The 25464-nt window shown below is 37.2% G+C and overlaps 2 protein-coding genes across 2 annotated transcripts in view; one reads left to right on the top strand and one right to left on the bottom strand.

Moving 5' to 3' along the window:
* LOC131942281 (major facilitator superfamily domain-containing protein 4A) overlaps positions 1-25464 on the top strand; it is a gene marked incomplete at its 5' end in the record, with an annotated part of 34945 nt that overhangs the window by 3490 nt on the left and 5991 nt on the right. Inside the window, 2 exon segments of the mRNA XM_059302068.1 lie at positions 2663-2784; positions 3935-4030. Of these exon segments, the coding sequence (XP_059158051.1) occupies positions 2663-2784; positions 3935-4030 (218 nt within the window).
* LOC131942437 (uncharacterized) lies at positions 5322-24202 on the bottom strand. Its single transcript, XM_059302341.1, has 4 exons — positions 24073-24202; positions 9675-9828; positions 8675-8769; positions 5322-6462 (listed from the first exon to the last, which is right to left on the bottom strand). Exons 2-4 carry the CDS (start codon positions 9807-9809, stop codon positions 6264-6266), a joined length of 429 nt encoding a protein of 142 aa, XP_059158324.1. The 5' UTR covers positions 9810-9828; positions 24073-24202; the 3' UTR covers positions 5322-6263.

Consider the following 25464-nt stretch of genomic DNA (forward strand, 5'->3'; position numbering starts at 1 on the left):
CACAGACCACGTGATTGTGAGGCACGTGCCGTCGTTTCAAATCGTTTAACCTATTTAGTAACGTAGACCCAGTAAGGTTTCATGGTGACTGCGTCAACATATTTACCCTTAACTATTTGCGTCAGTCTGATCTTTTTCCAGTTCTGGAGAAGATTACTTATATATATATATATATATATATATATATATATATATATATATATATATATATATATATATATATATATATATATATATATATATATATATATATATATATATATATATATATATATATATATATAAAATTATGGATTGTGTTCAATGATTCATCTTTTTTAAAACAGAGCCAATCACCATGACTTAGCTTAAAAACGAAGTTATTTAATGCTGGATATTTATTAGAGCTGCCTGGACTCAGGGGCCGTGTAAACATTTAAGTAAAAAGCATGACGTAGGAAGTAACTGAACCCGAAACCATTCTCCGTCATACAACCATGGGAATGATTTGTATATCAATGTATAAAAAAGCGTGCGTTAATGTATAAAACAATCACCAAATATATGTTTTAAAGTCCACTATCCCTAGGTCATAACAAGACCGAGTATTAAGGCGGAAGGACTAATACGTGAAATGAAAGTCGTGTCAGAGGCGTAGCGAGGGGGGGGGGGCGGGGGTGCGGACCGCACCGGGTGACACCATTTGAGGGTGTGAAAAGATAGCAAAATATATAGAGAAAAATTTGAGGGGGGTGCAAATCGAAAGTTTGTCCCCGGGAATGTTCGCTACGCCTCAGGGGTTGACACCTTTAAGTGCCGCACCGGGTGACACCCGACCTCGCTACGCCACTGAGTCGTGTCATATGATATATCTATTGCGTTTCTGTTTAAAATATATCCCTACCGAAGCCAGGATATAACGTCATAGAATTTAATTATATATTTAACACACGTCATCGCTAATATGATTAATTATAAACTTCAAAGATCCCAAAATTCAACACTTCCGTCTGACTAGCTTTATTAAAAGATACAATTTCCATCTGGATATAGACATACACTTTGTAGTATGACGACATAAATACCAGCTGTCATCGACAGATGACACAATGTCATACATGTCAAGTAGTTATCCCAAGTTAACACCGGTCTTTACATCTATTGTCATAAATGACAACATAATTCAAACCTGTTATACTTTTTTTTTTACCAGACAGTTTGATATTTTATTCATTTTGGACAAAAATATATGTATATATATGTGTAGAGTTATCGTTCCTGCAGCTCTTAAAAAAACCCGCATTATTTTAATGAGTTGATAATTAATTGAAATGGTATGCATGGTGTTGCACGTGAGAGGAAGTCGGGGTGGGTGTTTGTTGGTTTGGATGTCAAAGTCTAGAACGTTTGATCTTATAGTTAACTATGGCGCAGTTTGGCTAAGGCGTGAATATTGACGATAATGGATGGAAAGTAGTTTATTAAGTTATATAATATTTATATGTAAGTCGGAAAGGAAGCGGTTTAGGGAGTACTTAATATAAATACCAATAACTATGCATACTTAACCTACAACTACACCTATACGTGCATCATATAACATTATGTCTTTTGATATTTTCTCTCAACCGACAAAGGTTCAATTAACTATTCACTACTCCAAACTTCATCTGCCCAATGGATCGCTAGATGGATACACGTTCATCTAATTACTGTTTAGATAAATACTTACTATTGACATAAATACTTACTATTCACCTAACTATTCGCCTAACTAATAATTATTCACCAAACTACGTACTATTCACCTATTTACTTACTGCATCTATAACTACTTACTATTGACATAACTACTTACTATTCACCTAACTACTTACTATTCACCTAACTACCTACTATTCACCTAACTACTTACTATTCACCTAACTCTTCACCTAACTACTTACTATTCACCTATTTACTTACTGCTTATTTATATAACTACTTACTACTGACCTAACTACCTACCCTTACTTCTACCTGATCACCTAACTACTTACTATTTAGATAACTACTTACTTGTCACCAAACTATTAACTATTAACTTACTTACTAGTGACCTAACCATTCACCTAACTGCCAACTATTAACTTACTTACTAGTGACCTAACCATTCACCTAACTGCCAACTATTAACTTACTTACTAGTGACCTAACCATTCACCTAACTGCCAACTATTAACTTACTTACTAGTGACCTAACCATTCACCTAACTGCCAACTATTAACTTACTTACTAGTGACCTAACCATTCACCTAACTGCCAACTATTAACTTACTTACTAGTGACCTAACCATTCACCTAACTGCCAACTATTAACTTACTTACTAGTGACCTAACCATTCACCTAACTGCCAACTATTAACTTACTTACTAGTGACCTAACCATTCACCTAACTGCCAACTATTAACTTACTTACTAGTGACCTAACCATTCACCTAACTGCCAACTATTAACTTACTTACTAGTGACCTAACCATTCACCTAACTGCCAACTATTAACTTACTTACTAGTGACCTAACCATTCACCTAACTGCCAACTATTGACCTAAGTATTCATCAAATTACTTACAATTTAAATAACTACTAACTATTGACTTAATTACTATTCACCTAATTACTTGTCTAATTACCTGGCCAGGTTTCAAGGTGGACAGGCTCGGGGGCTGGCTCCGTGACACCTGCTGTGCTTGTGGGGGTCGGGAGGTGATATTGATCACAGCACTCACCTGCGCGTCCTTGTTTGTCTTTGATGGGCTACAGGTGAGTCAGATAGACTGACGGATTAAAGAGGTCAGATAGACTGACGGATTAAAGAGGTCAGATAGACACACGGATTAAGGAGGTCAGATAGACTGACGGATTAAAGCGGTAAGACAAACTGACGGATTAAAGAGGTCAGATAGACTGACGGATTAAAGAGGTCAGACAGACCACACGGATTAAATAGGTCAAACAGACTGACGGATTAAATAGGTCAAACAGACTGACGGATTAAAGAGGTCAGACTGACGGATTAAAGAGGTCGGATAGACTGACGGATTATAGAGGTCGGATAGACTGACGGATTAAAGAGGTCTGATAGACTGACGGATTAAAGAGGTCAGATAGACTGACGGATTAAACAAGTCAGACAGACACACGGATTAAGGCGGTCAGATAGACTGACGGATTAAAGAGGTCAGACAGACACACGGATTAAAGAGGTCAGTCAGTCAGACAGACAGATACAGCGTGTTCAATCGGTCAGAAAGAAAGACAGATGTTTGATGATACGCAGTTTGATGCTGGGTATTAAAACTGACAGAAGTAACTAATCCTGGTAACACCTTGGTAAAGAACTCCAATATACATCCCCCTCCCCACACCCTTTGTAAGTATTTCATGAATTGAGCTACCAAGGCCGTTAATGCAGCTTTATAAGTATTGATTAAGCTTTTTTACTCCTTCCCGCTTAGAGTTTGTTTCAATGAGTACGGAATATGAAGAGATAGTGTGCTCGGCACTATGCCCAGTGGCTTTAGTTTCCTTAACGAGAGTCTATGTTCATCAGAGATGCACTCAGAATTTGAACTCTGAATATTTCAAATCAGCAGTCGTAAGCTCTAACTCATTACCCCTAACACGCCATCCTCTAAGTGTTACCAATATTAGTGTTATAGATACACCTGCATTTTTTAAGAGTTGAGTTATTGTTATAGATTGTTATTCATTTAGAACACCACTAGCCAGCTGTCCTATAATGTAATTGTGAAATAAAACCCACATTTAAAATTTAAATAAGCCCCTCCCCCCCCCCTCCCCACCCCCCACCCCCCCCCCCCCACAAAAATAAAATAAAAATAAAAATAAATTACTAATAATTTGGAAGAGACAATATTGATTACAATAGTAATCAAATTTTATTTTTCAGTCATCGTTTGCAAACTATATTTACACCTATGCCCACGAGTCGGGTGTCAAGGGACTAAAGAAATACGAAGGCGCTGTTTTGGATGCTTGCTTTTGGGTGAGTGTTCCATAGGTTATGTTGTACTGGCCAATGGTGTCCCATGTATGTTATGTTGTACCGGCCAATGATGTCACATGTATGTTATGTTGTATGTACCAATGACGTCACATGTATGTTATGTTGTATGGACCAATGATGTCCCATGTATGTTATGTTGTATGGACCAATGATGCCCCATGTATGTTATGTTGTACTGGCCAATGATGTCCCATGTATGTTATGTTGTATTGGCCAATGATATCCCATTTATGTTATGTTGTACTGTCCAATGATGTCCCATGTGTTATGTTGTACGGACCCATGTATGTTATGTTGTACTGGCCAATGATGTCCCATGTATGTTGTACGGGCCATTGAGTGAGTTTATATTAAAGGTTAAAGGTTGGATTGGTTATCGTAGTTTCAAGATCCCAATACGCGAATAGCCTGTTGGTGTAGACATTTTTCCTTTGTTAAACGGATTATAATTCAAATGAGGAAGATTATCTCTGATTAGTTAATGTTCTTCTTTATTTATTTATTTAAACTCTCAACTAAGTCAAGTAATACACCCACCCTTCCGCACACCGTGTAACTCTTTAATGAAATGAACTACTAGGCTATAATAAATACTGCCGATAATGCAACATATTAACAACCTTATATATAATAAAGATTACCAGTCATTATGATGTTGAGTTTATCTGATTCAGTTTAAGTTGGAAAAAAAACTCCGATCAACTACAGTGGTCTGCGTTTAAATTTTAAAGACAGATCACGTACGGGAACTTGTTTTTTGATACTTAAAGTTATAATTCAACAGACCAACATAATAATATATTTCTACAGGTTACCACATATTATTCAAATTTAAGAAATGTTTTGGTTTATCATCGTTCTTCTTCTTTGTTCTTAATTTTAATGTTGGATGTGATTCGCTTCAACACAATTAAATAAACGTGTCAACTGTTTATGCTCCATTGTAGGCCGTTGATTTCGGTTTCAGCCTACTTTTCTTTTGGATTACATCACTCGATAGATTACTATATTCAATAACATACGGCTGCTTTCACGGGGAATTTAATCTTCTTTCAAATATCGCTTCCACGTACGCTTGATAGATTTTCTTCCATAGCCTTTGTCTAACCAAGAACAAACTAACAAGGCAGAAGTTGCCCAAGGGTTCGAACTCAAGACTTTTCAGTTTAGCAACCATAAGCATTACCGACCCGACCACCTTTCACATTTTAAAAACTACACTACTTGCAAATAACAAACGGTGAGCGAACAAAACAATGGAACACATAAGAAAGTGAAGTCACCATTTATTTATTGTTTAAAAAAATGTAAACATAATACACCTTAACAAAAGCAAGAGAAATTTATTGCGTGAATAGCTTGTGATTTAATATTTTAAAATTTGGTGCTCATTATTAATTTTGATTACAATTGTCTTCATTAAATATGTAAAATAAAGAATTACATAAATATAAAAATAATATGATAGCATTATGCAAACAAAAATTAATTTGTTACGGACATTTTTCATATCCGTCTTGTGTTTGATTTTGTTTCAAAAGTTTGCCCAGTAAAATAGTTTTAAGTTGGATTTTAAAAGAAAAATATTCTGGGAACTATGTGATCATATCATTAAAATATCTCTGCTACATGCGAGGGTACATTTTAAAAAAAATACTAATTTTCTAATTTAATAAAGTAAATTTTTAAAATAGTAGATATTATCTCACTATACAGAGAAAAAATGTAAAAACTTTCTAGATATAGTTTATATAAATTATAAAATTAGAAGTAAAAATGTTGAAAGCAAGTTGGGTTCAAAACCATTGCAGACAGCAGTACTTAAAGAACACATTAAAACCACAGTAGTATTGTAAACAAATAATATCTTTATTGGGCTATAATACATTTGATAGTGCTTTTGTTCTAAAAATCTAACTTCTAATCGAGGCTTAAAAATCGCAAAATATTTTCGTTTTTTTTGTACGTATAAACATTTTTTAAATTATTTTCAAATTCAATTCTAAAAACAAATTATTCTAAATTAAATTTCGTTTTCTACAAAACAACTATAATACAAATAGTTGAATGAAACGTAAATGCAATTTCAAAAACTAAAGCATACACTACAGAATTATTAACGCAGAATTAAATTTCACTTTATCAAAGTATGAATTACCCTCAGGAAATGTAATACTAGCCTCGCCCGAAGTGCCAACTCTAATTGGCCTAATTAACTCTGCTCTCTGAATGCCTTGAGGAACTCTTCAATGTCAATCTTTCCGTCGGAGTTGACGTCTGCTTTCTTGAAAATGGCCTCGGCATTGGCCTTGATTTTTTGTTTGGCCAGCACAGCCTCGATTTCTTTGACTGAAACGGTGCCAGAGTTGTCGGTGTCAAAGTCTTTAAATGCAGATCTGAGTTCAGCTTCCCTAAAGAAGAAATATCCAAACTTTTAATACAACCGTCGGGTATAAAAATCACTTAAAAAAGAAATAAGATACATTTTTTTTAAAAATTCACAGGAGTGTAGAAACTAAAATTAAAAACAATTAAAATTTAAGTTTTATCTTCATTCACGTGTTTTAATTTGAAGAAATCTATACGTTGGATAAAATAAAATATAAACACACATGCAAAAAAAGCTCAGTTATGAATGATTTCTAATAACATGAAATTGGTGAAATATGTTAAAATTTTCCGGCTTCTGCAATATGTGAAATTTGAATTGTTGTGCATTCTCTACTATGTAAAAAAAAAAATTCTCTCTACCAAGCGGATATATATTTAACAAGCATTCATCTGTAAATATTTTTAAAACTAGAGGGCAATCTAGACGGGTGCTATACAGCATTATCATACCCTCCATCCCCTTAAATTGGTTTAGACATGAACATATCGGGATTTTTTAAAGAAATACAGCTGAACGTAAGAATATTTTAGTATTATTTTAGCAGTCTCATTAAATTTTAAAAGTGATCTTGATAAATGCAAAATACGTAGAAAGTGTTTTTATTTTTTTCAAATGTAAATATTTATAAAAACTGTTGCCAGACCGCATTTATTTATTGTTTTCGTACTTTTATATTAATTAAGAAAATAAAGAAGCAAAAAAAGGAAGAGATCATAACGCATGAGTTATTATAGAATTTTTTTAGTGGCTATAAATAGAGAGTTGTTTTGTGAAAATTTACAATCTTTCCAATAAAACAGAAACAGTTCAGGGGAAATAACTGGAATAAATCTTTACAGAAATACGGTCTAGATGTATAATAAATATATATTATTTATAATATAATACACACATGAATATATAATATTATACACAAATAAGTATATACATATACTTACACACACACGCATATATATATATATATATATATATATATATATATATAGAGAGAGAGAGAGAGAGAGAGAGAGAGAGAGAGAGTTAGAGAGAGAGATATTGATAAATAGATATAAGGTAATGTATTTAGTTACATACACATAGATATATAAATTCATGCAACTGTAATAAGACAAAAAATATTCCACTAGTGTGTCTAAAATATTAGTTACATCACACTACCTGTATATGTATGTCAATCTAAAATCATCTCGTTCAACTATTCAGATCATAGATAAACGTGTCAAAACTAATCAATCGAATATACCCTAACCATAAATATGTGTGTAGCATCTACTTCCGTTTTCTATACCCTGCCTCTACTTGACTTCCGGTGTGTCACCCTTACCGGAACCTGACGTCTAACTCAGGGGCGTTAACTCCCAGGTGTGCGTTGGACGCCTGCCCTAGTTTTACCTGATGGTCTGGGGACTTTTTCTGTGTTTCATCGTCCTCGTCTTCGCTGTCAAAATCTAAATAAACGGCCCCTTGGTCGTCCTCTGGTGGACTGCATATTGGGGTAGGTTCAATCAAATCAATGACAGTTCTATCGATCTAAGGCATGGGTGGGCTAAGTTGACGGATTAACTAAACTAATTGTGTGGTGGTAATCCTTATAACTGAACGTTGAATTGGAATCAGTATATACCTTTTATAAAAAACATTCATCTCTAATTTGAGTTTAGTCATATATTAATAAAGAATAGCTTGGAAATTTGTTGGAAATTTCAAGAATAAATTGATGCATATTTTTACATGTTTAATGCTCAAGGCTTAAATAAATTATAGAAAACAAAAATGTAATGAGACAAGTGGAGATATTTGTATCATAAAAAATATACAGTTTTAAAAGTATTTTTGTTTCTGATATTAAATTCGACTTTTATACTTAAAAAATACTTTTAAAAAATTGTAATTATTAGGGACGTAAGTACATAATCTCCTAACGAAACCAATATACAACACAATGTTGGGATAAAACCTGCATGTAGATATTATATGAGACAGTTACACATTTTCTTTTATTTGACAAGAAATTATTTACATGCAGTCACATGACTTGTAAGGGAATCATCCATGTATGACGCCCATACAATGGTAGCAAGGCCGCACCCCCTCCCACCCTCACCTCTTACGCTATCCATTAATAAAACGTAATAGTTATATTAAAGGTAGTTAAAACTTAATGATTTAGTAATTAACACCCAAACAAAAACCCAGCAGTATAACGGGGAAAAACATGTCAGACAACTTACTGAACAGCTTTGGGATCCCTTTTAGCGAGAGCCTTTTTCAACTCGTCCAACGTCATCTTCTGATCGTTGTTGGCGTCCATCTCTTGGAACATGTTCTGTGGAGATTTTATTTTTTTTTTAGTAAAGGGTAATAACTTGTGCGGGTTAATATTATTATCTCTAATAGTAGATTACCTCCCTTACTTAACAACTAAATGTGTAGATGTTAAATCTGGTTTTACTGTGAGAGGTGAAATCAACTCAGTGATGCTCTCCTGTGACAATCACTTTATTTGGCTAGAAATCCCATTATGTGAAATTCGACTAAAAACGCGAAATCAGACATGCCATTAGACTAAATCTTAAGGGGTCGCAGCACTTGATTAACAAACACCCGAATAAGAACTTGTATATGCATCATAACACACTGATAGGATTTTGACTATTCAACAAATTTGTTGATCTTTAACCAATTATAAAAGTGGACTTATCGGTATTTTACATACATCTGTAATGTGATAGATCTTAATTAGTATTTCTTGTATAAAATTCAAGTTTTAAATGAATATGCATAAGAGGATGTTAAATATGATAGTAGACTAAAAAGCCCTGAGCCTTCCCATAACAAATCGACAGTACTGACAAGCCTAATACATTCTTAAACACGTCACTAGTTTTACGTGCTCTGGAAAGTTCTCTTTATCGAGCATGACGGTCCATGGGACAAGCGAAGTAGGTTTCATCTGTCTGTGACCTCGGCATATGAAAATATAACGTGGTCAGTACTATGCCCAGCTGTCTTTACTTTCCGTAACACGAGTCAGGTACCCATCAGAGCTGGGTGGACTCAAGAGACATTCTACTGACTGAACCCGGATTCAAACTCGAGACTTTCGGGTTAGCAGTCTAGCTCTCTATCTAAGCCACGCTGTCCACGTGCACTGAATCTACCACCTTAATCCACCTTGGAACTGACGTGTGAGCCTCTCTATACACCCCTCCCCTCCTCGTGAGTACTCACCACGACATCCTCGGGTGTAGGGGCGGCTCCAGCCTTGTGGAGGACTTTAGCGAGTTCTAGCACCGTCAGCTCTCCGCTCTTGTCCAAGTCGGCTTCCTTGAAGAAAAGTTCTACTTTCTCATCGAATGTTGACATGGTGATGGTTTTGTTTTATCTGTTAAAAAAACAAATATTAATTCTGTCATATTGATAGTTTTGTTTTGTTTGACTGTTGAAAAAAAAAATGTTGACATGATGATAGTGTTGATTTATTGTTAAAAAACAAAAAACAAATTAATATTGACATGTTAATAGTTTGCTGACATTGTACTATCTGTAACGTTATAGTTAACTAGTTTTTGTTTTAAACACACTTAACTTTATAAAGCCGGACAAAAATTTTTTTTTTTTTAAATATTAAAACAATTTTACTGAATATTCACCGAATTGATCATGGTATTAAAATATATTTGTCTGAGGGCACGATTGAGACACAATAAAGTTGACTGAACTAACAATTATAGATGGTGCTGGCCAGTTAGTGACAGCAGGGTTTCTTTCAGATATTTTCTCGTGTGGGGGAGGGGCGCTTGAACCTTCAGTGAGGAGGGACGCGTTTAAAATTTCTGGGCGAGCTGCGGACACTGTTGAAACAATATATTTTCTATATTTTTTTAATTTCATCCGGATGGGATGGATTGTGTGGGGGTGAACGTGCGCGATTGGAGGAGTGAGGGTGATAGTACCCCCCCCCCCCCCCTCCGCAGATATGCCTAAAAATAAACTGTGTACGAACTGCTGACGAATGTTATCTCTAAAATGACAACAGCGTATGCCGTACACTATCTACTTCATTATTTTAAAAGCTTCGAGTAAATATTTTTTTTTAAAATATTGGAGAAAATGTTTCTTTAATACTTTGAGGTGTTTATTCTACATTTCCTATTGCAAAAAAAAATTACCTGAACGTGTTTTTGGAACGAAATTTCGATTAAAACACCGTAGTCTAGATCCTACAATAGAATCAGCCATTTCTTTTTATCCTAATTGTGTTGTATCGAAATCTCTCCCCCCCCCCCCCACCTATTACACATACACACCTACCGTCTCTTTACCAAACCTTAAGAAGGATTTATATGGGAGAGGAATTTTCCCATTTTCTGTAGTCAATAGGCGTATTTAGGTCAACAGGTGTATGAATCACCAGGTACAGCCTTAATGTTGCAATCATAAGAGTAAAAAAAATACAGGACAGTTATTTAAATAAAATCGATACAAATGTGACCCTTAGATCGAACCAGTTACATTATTAAAACTACGATTTAAACAAATATGATGTATGCGAGTATTCTTTCACTTTTCCGGTCTGAACTTTTATCTTGTAATAATATGCGTCTGCAAAGATGTTTCAAAATAGGATGTGTTTACCTTTTGTTTTTTCTTCAAATCCCCTCCCCCAACCACACCACCACCTTAGATAGCTCATCTGTGACTCAATGAGATTAAAACCATAGAATGGTCGGCTTTAAAATCCTATTAAGCTGTAAAAAAACAAAAACCTATCTAGTTATAATTAAAACAAACGACAAAATAGTGTAGGTGTAGTGTTGCAAGACTTACAATAACCCTCAACACATCTTCAAGTTAAACGTTTACAAGTCTCACATTAAAATATGCTAGTTTTAGTCAAACGGTCACAATTCTCACATCACACTTGACTTAGTTAAACGGCCACAAGTCTCACATCACACTTGACTTAGTTAAACGGCCACAAGTCTCACATCACACTTGACTTAGTTAAACGGCCACAAGTCTCACATCACACTTGACTTAGTTAAACGGCCACAAGTCTCACATCACACTTGACTTAGTTAAACGGCCACAAGTCTCACATCACACTTCACTTAGTTAAACGGCCACAAGTCTCACATCACACTTGACTTAGTTAAACGGCCACAAGTCTCACATCACACTTGACTTAGTTAAACGGCCACAAGTCTCACATCACACTTCACTTAGTTAAACGGCCACAAGTCTCACATCACACTTGACTTAGTTAAACGGTCACAAGTCTCACATCACACTTGACTTAGTTAAACGGCCACAAGTCTCACATCACACTTGACTTAGTTAAACGGTCACAAGTCTCACATCACACTTGACTTAGTTAAACGGTCACAAGTCTCACATCACACTTGACTTAGTTAAACGGTCACAAGTCTCACATCACACTTGACTTAGTTAAACGGTCACAAGTCTCACATCACACTTTACTTAGTTAAACGGTCACAATTCTCACATCACACTTGACTTGACTTGACTTAGTTAAACGTTAACAAGTCTCACATCAACATTTACTTGACTTAGTTAAACGGTCACCAGTCTCACATCACGTTTAACTTGACTTAAACTTCTCCATCAATTTTACCATCAGCCCCTAGGGACGTCAAAAGAGACATATTGTACACACCCATTCATCAACCAAATACCTCCTACCATTAAAAAAAAACAGACCAAAGTTTTTTCCCCCTCTATTCCCAAAGCAAATATCCCAAGTAGTAGAACGCAGGCGTACTTTCTTTTCAAATCTTGGCCGTCCATTTCATACGGTGTTTTAAAGCCCATAAAGTGGGCGTAGGGCTGAACTGCGTAGGAGTGAAATATATGGCATATGTACACAGATAAGTAAAGAATTTTATGAGCATGGTTGTAAATCAACGATGCGTGGAGTTCTTGGTTACACTTTTTTTTCCTTTGATGACGATGTAGCGTGTAAGCTGACGTATTGACACCCTAATTCTTCTTCACCTTAAAATTGTTGCGAAATATGTAAAAGACACTCTCCACAGCATTGAGCATGGCAAGCACGCGTAGTGGGTGAAAAGAAATAAATAGGGCGTGATGTAACGCGAACTAGGTCAGGCACGGCGTCCTTATTGATGACGTAATAAATTGTTTTCATTATAGACTAGCCTGGAATACAAGTGAAGTGAGATTTAAAAATCCAATTACAAAGTTGGACGAAGCGCGGTTTTATTAAAAAAAAAAACAGTCCAGATGTCTTTCAAAACAATCTGTTTTATTTTCATCAGAATGTTCTTTCTTTTCGTTGAGCAATGAATGGGTTTAGGGAGAGCAAACAATTTGGCGAATTATTTAACTTGGCACAGCACGTGACCCAGCGAAACCACCAAACAAACGACCAAAACTAATAGTCCCCCTTACGTTCGCTTTAACAACTCCTCTTGTTCGCATTAGACAACAGTAACATTATTGAGTACGGATGAAGGTATTAAGTCGTAAAATTTACTTTCGAATTTTATCTTAAAAAAATGGGAGCATGAAAGCGATTTGAACTGAAGTTAAATATTATTTTGTCCTTGATCTTGTTTGCCCGCCATGATTCAATTTGCACCTGTCGACCTTTCGTTCTTTGTTAGCCTCGTTTTAGTACGTTACAGCCCCCACATCTCACTCAGTAGCATTGTATTCATGATGTATAGCATGTTTGCTTTATGGACATATATATATATATATATATATATATATATATATATATATATATATATATATATATATATACATATATATATATACACACATTTATCCATATCTATGTGTGTCTTTATAGGCCCTTATATTAATGTGTTGAAAGTGACACATAAAAAGTGTTTTAAAACGTTCCAATGTAATGTAATTGACATAAAATGAAATATATCTAGTACATATACCATATGAGAATCACCGGAATGGTTAACATTCTTGGACATGCGTGAGTGTCTCGTTATGAGTCAAATGCCATATGGGCGGTGGCTCTCATTAGATAAGTTTAGGGACATAAATCTTTATTTTTCAGTGGTTCTAAATTGTGCCAGTATTTTGATATCAAATGTATGATAAATACAAATAAAGTAGTTCTTGGAAGCTTGCTAGCAATACAATCAACGTGAAACATTTTATATAGAGATTTACGTTAGTTTAGATCTGTTGTTATGGTTCTTAGACAAACGGAATAGTACTTTAATTCTGTTCTTATTGATTTAATGAACTGTAATCATTTGAGAACCTGTATAAGCATATATATATATATATATATATATATATATATATATATATATATATATATATATATATATATATATATATATATATATATATATATATATATACATATATATATATAAATATATATATATATATATATGTATATATATATATATATATATATATATATATATATATATATATATATATATATATATGGTGGCCGGAAAGAACCGCAACGGAAAAAAGCGCAACGGAAAAAAGCGCAAAACAAATAGCGCAACGGAAATAAGCGCACACGGAAAAAAGCGCAAAGAGAAAAAAGCGCACACAGAAAAAAGCGCAAAGAGAAAAAAGCGCAAACGGAAAAAAGCGCAAAGAGAAAAAAGCGCACACAGAAAAAAGCGCAAACAGAAAAAAGCGCAAACGGAAAAAAGCGCAAAGAGAAAAAAGCGCACACGGAAAAAAGCGCAAAGAGAAAAAAGCGCAAACAGAAAAAAGCGCAAAGAGAAAAAAGCGCACACAGAAAAAAGCGCAAACAGAAAAAAGCGCAAACGGAAAAAAGCGCAAAGAGAAAAAAGCGCAAACAGAAAAAAGCGCAAACAGAAAAAAGCGCACACGGAAAAAAGCGCAAACGGAAAAAAGCGCAAACGGAAAAAAAACGCAAACAGAAAAAAGCGCAAACGGAAAAAAGCGCAAACAGAAAAAAGCGCACACAGAAAAAAGCGCAAACAGAAAAAAGCGCAAACGGAAAAAAGCGCAAACGGAAAAAAGCGCACACAGAAAAAAGCGCAAACGGAAAAAAGCGCAAACAGAAACAGAAAAATGCGCAACCAGAAAAAACACAACGAAAAATGTGCAAAAGAGAAATTTAGCACAAAGACCATATGGACTAGATGACACATTTATGCATGACTGTTAGGGCTGCTGTGAGAGTGTCGTGTTTGATCACGTGATCTACTACCATTTAAAGCGTACCACTACCATCTGCATTCCCATCACCACGATACAGGCGATAATCACTTTACACAATGCCTATTATTTTCTTGGTCAATAATTATTCAACTACTATTCTCGTATAAACATAAAACTATCGACATTACACGAAGTATCTTTCACATTCTCCCTAGTCCGAACTACCTAGCTTTCATACTATAACAACCCGTTCCTATGGCAAAACTTCACTCTCTTTCATCCGCGTCATCAAACATGCATTCGTCATATCTCTCGTAACAACATTCATTCGCACCAAAATAACAATTTTGTATTTAATATTTTTTCACATCATGACGCACCTACCTACCTACCTACTACCCACCTACCCACCTACCTACCTACCTACCTAACTACCCACCTACCCACTTACCCACTTACCCGCCTACATACTTACCAAACTACCCACCAAAAAAGTATCGGCGAAGTTCGTAAGTTTCGTAAACTGTACTAGACATCATTTTTTTTAATGAAAATTCATTGACATCATTGACATTTGTTACATATATGTTACATTTTGCGACAACCTTAATTAGTGCGTTGGGCTTGTATGAAAACCCACTTCGAACTAACTCAATTACATGCTATTTATTTTAACATTTATAAACTTCATCTCTCTTTGTTTCTTTATAAAAAGGTTACGGAAGGTTTTTAAGGTATTTTACTGAAATGTTTACCGGACGAATGCAAAAATGATATAAACAACCATCACTCTTCTGTTATATAGGCTACATGCAGTGTTTCTTCCAGACTCCCCCCCCCCCCCCCTCAAACTGTCGATTGTACCCCCTCCCCTAGAACTTTCGATTTGCATATATATATATATGTATGTATATATATATATATATATATATATATATATATATATATATATATATATATATATATATATATATATATATATATATATATATATATATATATATACCGAGGGGTCTATTGGGGGGGGGGGGTTATGACCCCCCATAACCCCCCCCCCCCCCCGCCTACGCCACTGCATATAAGTATTCGCATAGATTTAGAGTAGCGTCCCTTTTGTTTACATGTTTTCATTACCCTTCAAACAAAAGTCTATTTTAGTTATATTGAGATTAAAGAATGTAAATAAATAGTATACACAATTCTGTAGAATAGGAACGATTGGGAGGGAAGTGACATTTAGCGCAGTAAATTTAGAGGTTAGGTAGGGTATAATAAATGGTGGGGTTAGGAAAGTTAAGGGGTCCATTCTCTAATAGGCAATCTATGTCTCTTTCGTACTTTCGTGTTGGTTTATTGTCGAACCTGTCCTCACCTTACATCACAACAGTTGGGTGACGCTTACCGTGTAATGTTAAAATAAATAGCATGTAATTGAGTTAGTTCGAAGTGAGTTTTCATACAAGCCCAACGCACTAATTAAGGTTGTCGCAAAATGTAACATATATGTAACAAATGTCAATGATGTCAATGAATTTTCATTAAAAAAATGATGTCTAGTACAGTTTACGAAACTTACGAACTTCGCCGATACTTTTTTGGTGGGTAGTTTGGTAAGTATGTAGGCGGGTAAGTGGGTAAGTGGGTAGGTGGGTAGTTAGGTAGGTAGGTAGGTAGGTGGGTAGGTGGGTAGTAGGTAGGTAGGTAGGTGCGTCATGATGTGAAAAAATATTAAATACAAAATTGTTATTTTGGTGCGAATGAATGTTGTTACGAGAGATATGACGAATGCATGTTTGATGACGCGGATGAAAGAGAGTGAAGTTTTGCCATAGGAACGGGTTGTTATAGTATGCAAGCTAGGTAGTTCGGACTAGGGAGAATGTGAAAGATACTTCGTGTAGTGTCGATAGTTTTATGTTTATACGAGAATAGTAGTTGAATAATTATTGACCAAGAAAATAATAGGCATTGTGTAAAGTGATTATCGCCTGTATCGTGGTGATGGGAATGCAGATGGTAGTGGTACGCTTTAAATGGTAGTAGATCACGTGATCAAACACGACACTCTCACAGCAGCCCTAACAGTCATGTATAAATGTGTCATCTAGTCCATATGGTCTTTGTGCTAAATTTCTCTTTTGCACATTTTTCGTTGTGTTTTTTCTGGTTGCGCATTTTTCTGTTTCTGTTTGCGCTTTTTTCCGTTTGCGCTTTTTTCTGTGTGCGCTTTTTTCCGTTTGCGCTTTTTTCCGTTTGCGCTTTTTTCTGTTTGCGCTTTTTTCTGTGTGCGCTTTTTTCTGTTTGCGCTTTTTTCCGTTTGCGCTTTTTTCTGTTTGCGCTTTTTTCCGTTTGCGCTTTTTTCCGTTTGCGCTTTTTTCCGTGTGCGCTTTTTTCTGTTTGCGCTTTTTTCCGTTTGCGCTTTTTTCTCTTTGCGCTTTTTTCCGTTTGCGCTTTTTTCTGTTTGCGCTTTTTTCTGTGTGCGCTTTTTTCTCTTTGCGCTTTTTTTCTGTTTGCGCTTTTTTCTCTTTGCGCTTTTTTCCGTGTGCGCTTTTTTCTCTTTGCGCTTTTTTCCGTTTGCGCTTTTTTCTCTTTGCGCTTTTTTCTGTGTGCGCTTTTTTCTCTTTGCGCTTTTTTCCGTTTGCGCTTTTTTCTCTTTGCGCTTTTTTCTGTGTGCGCTTTTTTCTCTTTGCGCTTTTTTCCGTGTGCGCTTATTTCCGTTGCGCTTTTTGTTTTGCGCTTTTTTCCGTTGCGCTTTTTTCCGTTGCGGTTCTTTCTGGGAACCATATATATATATATATATATATATGCTCAGCATTAATCCCGTCTAAATATGACCGACTACCACAGTGTAATGCGTGAGTCTAGCGACTCAACATCAAAATATGACCGTCTACCCTAAGCGTGATGGGTGAGTCTAGCGACTTAACAGTTTCATCATCCCCACTGGGTAATTTAATTCTCTCACGGCTTGACCCTGACCTTCATACCAGTCATGGCGGAATTCTTCTCCGCTGACACATAACGTACATATTTAAATAACCTAATTAGTATGACGTAATGGAGAAGACACCGAACAGTTGCTTGATTTTCCCTCGGGGTAATGAATAGCGATACGTAGTACACAACTTTAAATTTATTTCCGCTAGTTTTGCGTTAACTATTGGTTAGTCTGTGGTTCTTTTCAAACTTTTTTTTTAATCTCCGGTGGAACACTTGAAAATTTGGGGATGAGGCGAACTAAATTGTCCCGAAGGCGGCGGGGTGGACACTGGTAAAAATTTATTTTCTTTATACATTATACTTATAGGGAAGGGGGGCGGGGGGGGGGGGGGGGGGTAGAAATGTTTCAGGGAATGGGGGGGGGGGGGGGTGGGAGCATTGCCTGAATTAAACTCTACGTTTAGTTTTAAAAATAGAATCATATTTGTTTTTAAATTACGTTATAGGCCCTTCCTGGTTTACCAAAGTCTCATGTCACGAAAGCTCCAATTTACGAACGACAACAATTGTGAACCATGGGTTGCATAATCTATCTGACTTACAGGCGCGCCATGGAAGGAATTATTCACGATCCCCTTGAACCTCCCCCCACTCCCTCTATACAACATAGCTAAACTTAGTCTAAAGCACACGTGTAAGAGTTGATGTTTCATATTCTAGGCGAAGTTTTTCTTTTTTTTTCTATTGCAACATATTATAAGGGGGGGGGGGGGGTTGTTGGGATCATGGGGTAATCGCAGAGCTTGCACAATGCCTAGATGTTTATTACTTCCGTGTTATGCCAGGTACCAATAAGAGCTGGGTTGACTCAGGAATTGGCAGAGCATATTCTACAACAAAAAACTGATATATTCGCTAGTATTCGTTTTATAAATAGTGTGACGGTCAGAAAGAGTGTTGGTTTTCGTCATATTTTTTCAATGTTGTTAAAGGATGATGTGTATAGTAAGTTTGTGGGTTTTTGATGATGTGTAATATGTTAAATAGCATGTTTTATAGTTTGAGGGAATGTGTGAGTTTGTTTTACTGTTTGTCATTTGGTGATATGATGTGTGCGAGAGTTCGCGCGTGTGTGTGTTGTATTGTTTTGTAGTGTAAATGGATGGTACAATATGTGTGTTAAACTGTGTATGTGTATATTACAATGTGTGTTTATCGTATGCGTCTGTGTTACAGTGGGTATTTGTTATTGTTGCAGAGTATGTGTAGGTTAAAGTATGTATGTGTTGTTGTTGTAGTGTGATTGTGCAGGCGACAGTGTGTATGTGTGGGCTATGTGTGGTTGCTATAGTCTATGTGGGTTTTAGTGTATGTATGTATTGTTGCTATAGTGTATGTTATAGTGTGTTTGTAAGCGGGCTACAGGGTGTATGTGTAGTTGCTATACTGTATGCATATGTTAGCGAGCGCGTATATGCGCCGTCTGTTGCCTGATGCATCATCTATGGGCAGTCAACCGTGACACGAAACAGGTTCAGCCAAGCGTGGCTTATCTGTTTTCTATAGAATCCATAACTCGTTCAACCACAGACCTGGATCCTATGGGGGAGGGGAGCTGAATCACACTTTGGATAAAGGACACTATATTTGACATTATATATTTCACATCAGACATGTCCTTATTTAATACAGCTTAAATGCCTGATACCTAGCATTGCAAACACATGTAATAGAGACATTCACCAACACCCACACACATTTAAAAGACATTAAAAAGAAACCTCCCCCCTTTATTTGACTTCGCAAACAAATACAGCCCAAAACTTCACACCTCAGATAATGTAACATGTTAAGAAAAGTTGACAATTAACACGGCCAGTCTACGCAGTGTTTTTATACAGCACACATCTTCCATATTTCTCCCCGCACGTGTTTCTAAAAATAACCTTGTTTACTAGATTTATAACACCCCCCCCCCCATCATTAACATTCAGCCAGGGACCATTTTAAAATTAATGGCTTTTGTTTTCAGCGAAGATGTGTTTTTACTTTCGTCCACGCCCATAGCTTGCGGCTATAACATACCAACGTTAAGGTGGGATGTAAGATTACGACAGGCAAAGATGTGTGTGGGAAGGGGGACGGACGAAATTTTTAAATGGTCATTATTTGAGGATGGGTATTTGTAGATTCATTACCAATACAACCACATATATAATTAATGTTTATTTTCTAAGTATGTGGGGTTGGGATTTTAAAAAAAAATTATAACGTTATAAATATGTATATGGGATCGATGCAAACATGAGTCATTTTCTGACGACGAGACATTTTAATGGACGGGATGGTTAGGCTATTCGATAAACTGATGACATATACCACATACTCGTGTTGCAGTGTTAATATGGTACACCAAGAACCATATGAGTATTATTACTTTTATGTTCATATGAAGAATAAATTGTGTTGTTTAATCCCAGATATTTGTTTTATAAAAGACAATAAACCGAGGTAGAAATAGTATTAAATGTACCAGCATCAAAAGACTGCAAATTAAATTGTATAGCTAAACAGCGATCGAGTTAAACATACCCAAACGCTAACACTGGGTTAAATTCAAGTTCCCTATTCAAGTTCCCTATTTTAATTACTTTCTTCTGCTTAAAATATGTTGGTATTGCCCAGCTTAACGCTATGAGTGGGATTTTTCTTTTTTTTTACATCAACCCTTCTTCGGAAGTCAAACCTATAGAAAATATAATAATAACCGCAAACAATTTCCACTTTTGGTACAAAGCTTGCCCCCTATCATTGCAATCAATGATGGAGGAGCAGACGAGGACATTCAAGGCCTTCAATTCAGTATGCTCGATATGAAATAGCACAGCCTTGTCAATCCTAAGCAAGATGCAATTCTTTAACAAAAACCTGGAGAGTTACCAAGTCAAATACACACAGGCTACAGTCGTACACAAACAGATGTTTACGACATATCCTTTAGATAAGATGGCCAGATAAAATGTCAAAACAAAGACCTATGGCAAAACACAAAACAACAGCCAATAGGGATATTAAATGAGGCTGCATCGGACATACCCTAAGAGATTAACATCTCAAGGCAAGCGTTAAGTAGGATTCCCCAGGGGAAGAGTAAAGTAGGCCAGCCAAGGCAACTCTGTAGAAGGAAAGTAGAAGAAGAGGTATAGGCTGCCGGGCTTGCGTGGACGCAAATAAAAGAGAGCTGCCCAAAACTGAGTCCGGTGGAGAGATGTGTCTGCAGCCCTTTGCTTCTCAGGGTCTTCAAAGGAATAAGTCATGTCAAGTCATTCCTTGCAATAACTGTTAAAAAAAACAGTAGTTGACTTGATATTCCACCCTTTCATCTTTGATAGCGGGTGACAGGTGTTGACGACAATGGACGCGCTGTTATTTTTTTTTTGACTGACAGTTTGATCAATATCCACCCTACACTGGCTGTCGTTGGCCTTGTGTTGATGCCTGGCGGGTAGAATTGTTCACGTGACTTGCTGTTCACGTGACCTTTCCCTTGTCAACACCAAGTGTACAGACACTAGAAAACAACTTTACGAATATTTACAAAAAAAAAGTCTCATCTTATTTCCCTGCAGAATTAACATGAATTAAAAAGACATTTATTTGAATGTGATGGGGGGGGGGGTGACTTGACGCAACCCTCCCATCCCTTTCTTAATACGCCTCCTCTCCCTCGCTTTCACTGTTTAATCTGTCACCCACAAAACCTCCTACAAACAACCCAACCAAGCAGAACCCCAATCGTGTAAGGACCTTACAGCGCTATACAGGGGCGGGAAATGAATAAGCGGACCTGAATTTTTGCTTGAAGCTACGGATTTAAAAAAAAAATGTTAAAGAAAATACCCCCCCCTCACCTTTCTGCGTCTTGCATGGATGGGTGAATGTGATGAGACAGCTGTACGACATTTGAATGTCGTGATCTGTCTGAATAGCTCATAATATTAATACTTTTATGCAAGAAAAAAAAGGCGTAGTTTTGACGTATGTTGCGCAAGATGTATCAACCCAACACTGCCTACACGAAAATTAAATTGCAACACCAGCATTTCGCAGTGAGGAGGATGAGGGTGGGGGATGAGGGTGGGGATGACGGGGCCCATTCATTCTGACAGGAATGTTCCGTGACATTTTGCCTGGGAAACCAGGTCATTACGTTATGTGAGGCGACAGGTCCAGCTCCGGTGAATATCGACAGCCTACAAAACCTAGCTGTAACACGATCTGACGCTGTCTTGGAGACCTGACAAGCCAGGTTTGAATTAGATATGAGACTCGCTTAACCAGGTTTAGATCGTAAAGAGAATGTATTTTTTAAATCGGCCGCTGCATGAACCGAACACCGGAGTGCTGATATACCTAGATTTAGAACACTAAGGCGGAGAATTTGGCGTCACAAAGGGGTGCAGGAGGTGCGGAGCGTATACGTTGAGAGGGGGTGTGACCAAAGCAAAAAAATACAAAATATAAAAACGAAAAATTATTTTAAAAAATTAAAGTTAAAATGTATTCATAGTACAAATTGATGATCCCAACAAGAAGTGGGTATGGGTTGGGTAGATTCAAAGACGTTTTACTGACACAAACCCGGGTTTTGAACTCGAAACTTTCGGTGTAGCAGCCCTATGGTCTATCATCTGACCACATTATAATGTTAGTACACTTTATTAACAAAAATTGTACTTGTTAGTTAAAATAAACATACAGACTATTGTATTCTATTTATGGACTAAATCAACAGTAAAATAACACAGACAAAAGACTACTTTTGGTGTGTAGATGACAATACAATGGCATGACACATACATGCAGCTGACACCGGTTGCACTTATTAACCCCAGCCATTATTCTCTACATAACCATTGTTTAACCGACTGTTGATAAGGTATCGATTGTCTGCTGGCCGACCGTCATTAGGACACACAGTCTGTTTTGAGGACACACTTGTGGGGATACTGTTTGCCAGACACACATTCATGCGGACACAACGTACAGAACACACAATCTACGGGACACACTCATGCAGGACACACACTCAAGCAGACACAACATACAGGACACAATCTACAGGACATACAACCTACAGGTCACACAACCTACAAGACACACAACCTACAGGACACACAACCTACAGGACACACAATCTACAGGACATACAACCTACAGGGCACACAACCTACAAGACACACAACCTACAGGACACACAACCTACAGGACACACAACCTACAGGACACACAACCTACAGGACACACAACCTACAGGACACACAACCTACAGGACACACAACCTACAGGACACAACCTACAGGACACACAACCTACAGGACACACAACCTACAGGACACACAACCTACAGGACACAACCTACAGGACACACAACCTACAGGACACAACCTACAGGACACACAACCTACAGGACACACAACCTACAGGACACACAACCTACAGGACACACAACCTACAGGACACATACCCAACCCTCGTCATCGCCCGCTCGTCCTACGTGCCACAACGTGTTGACACAACTCCCCGCGTGAGCACAAGAGGCGGGAGGACAGGAGGAGGGGGTGGGAGGTGGATAGAAGAGGAGGGTCGGGAGTGGGAGGAGAGCCAGACAAACCTGTCCAGCCGGCGAGTTTTTCTATTGCCAGCAGACCTTGAGAAATCGAACTCCCCCCCCCTTCACCATCAGCGATGCTAAAAATGGTGCTGACTATCGACACAATAGTATGGCGATAAGGGAGGCGATGGGAAATAGTGTGTGTGTGTCGGGGGGTGTTCTACTCACGTTTACACGTGTGCTGCCAGTGTTCGGCCTCTAATTAACGGTCGGTTCCTGGGACTACATTTGCAATCAATACTCCGATAAGATCAATAGATCGATATTTACTCACGAAATAATTCATCTCAGTCATGTTATGCCAACGTAAACACGTAAAATGCGTTGTGTTTGTGAACAATTTTTATCAAGAATTTTTTCATATGTGAACCAAGCGAATTTTAGCAGTTTAGTGATTTTTTTTATGTATTCATCAATCTTCACCTGTAGGTCTATATACTTTACCTTATTAAGGAAACATCGATTGTCTTTGTTTTATTACTGCATAAGTGCATTCATATAACACTACATTAAAGCTATATAACTCATTTACATAAAATTGTGAGCTGCCTTTGAAAGCTAATAATAAACTATCAGATAAGACATGAAGACATATTTTTATATAGTCTTCGTATAGATCTAGACCTAGAAGTTATTTAGTCTAAGTTTATAAAACCATAATAACTAAACCGAAAGCGCTTTGTATTCTTTAAACAAGTTAATTAAAAACAACTCTGGTTTATCTGCATAAAGTAATATAAAATAAATAATACATTTTGAAGTTGTATGTCACATTTATAATATTACGAGTCAGCAAAAATATGATATTTAGAAACGTTACATGGATGTATAGAAATTGCTACTAACCTGTTCTGCTTGACCTAAAAATATCGTCCGTCTGTTAGCGGAGTTTAAGGGGAAGTAACCGCGGGTTCTTTTTCACGTCTGGGTTTCAAAACGTGTCGTAGGCTGCGCGGGCTGACGCGACACGGGCTTCACTTCCGTATACGGTATAGGCCGGACTGACGGCTAGACTAGAGGGGCGGAGAGAGGGTGGTTTTTTGTTTTAAGGGGGTTGGGGTTTAGTTAAACGTAGAGGCCCTTTGTTTAGGAGCTTAGGAGAACAACTAGTGTGATGATTAATCATGGAGAGTGTATGCATTCGCTTAACGAACTATATTAGAATGTACGTTGTTGAGATCAGGTACACATAAGAACATACACACCTTGGGATGGTGGTGCACGTTCTTGCATGGTTTCTTTCAGACTTTTTTTCTTCTCTGGAGCGCGGGGCGCTGAAAACTTTCGGGAAGGCTTCTTTAAAAACTCAGGGTTCAGGGTAGGGGAGAGTGGCTTTAGTTAAATTATATACTTTCTATAAAATTGTAATATTTGTTTCCAGAAGTGATAGACATGCTCCGTAGGGCAGTGCCTCCCCCCCCCCCCCCCCCCCCGAAGAGATGCCTGATGGGAATCGTTTGCCATTTTTCATCTTTAATTTTAGCACAGTTCGTAATTTAAAACAGGTTACATTGTTTACCTATCTTAAATTATCGGATGTTTATGTTTATAGCCGTCATTGTGTTTTATATTTTTAGAAGGAGATATCTACAGTCTAGCATCCAGGATTCAAACTTGATCCCTAAATACATTAGCCTATCACCCTAACAAGCTGTAATGGCCCTCTTTAAGATTACAATTGAGAAGGAAATCAAACAAAATTTACTATAGCAGAACATATTGAATTATTGAATGTGAACCGTGATTATTTCCTTATTTCACACAATACAAAATAACAGTTGGAACCAGCGGTGGGGGGGGGGGGCAGGGGCAGTTTAGGGGCCCACAGCCGACCGACCGTAATTTATATAATTATATGGTAGAGGTGTAGCGAGGGGGGTTTAAATCGAAAGTTTGAGAGGGGGGGGGGTGCAAATCGAAAGTTTGAGGGGGAGGGGGTGCAAATCGAATATTTGTCCCCGGTTGCTACGCCTCTGATATATTGGGGCCCAAAAGAATTTTTTGCGGGGGTGGCCCTATTTTTCTAGTTCCGCCACTGGTTGGAACACGTTTATTTTAAACAAGGTGGGTCCTATAATCTAGGAAGAAATACAACTTTGAACAAGGTTTTATATCTCACATTGACTATACGTGTTCATTTGTGGCCCTTGAGGAGCAAAGGGCTGCACACACACCCCTCCACCGGTTTTGGGCGGTAAACCCGGCAGCCCTTGCCTCTCCTTCGACCGTCATTTAGAA

The sequence above is a fragment of the Physella acuta genome, unplaced genomic scaffold (assembly GCF_028476545.2).
Source record: "Physella acuta isolate Inbredline_101_S28 unplaced genomic scaffold, ASM2847654v3 ptg000035l, whole genome shotgun sequence".
Classification (NCBI taxonomy): domain Eukaryota; kingdom Metazoa; phylum Mollusca; class Gastropoda; family Physidae; genus Physella; species Physella acuta.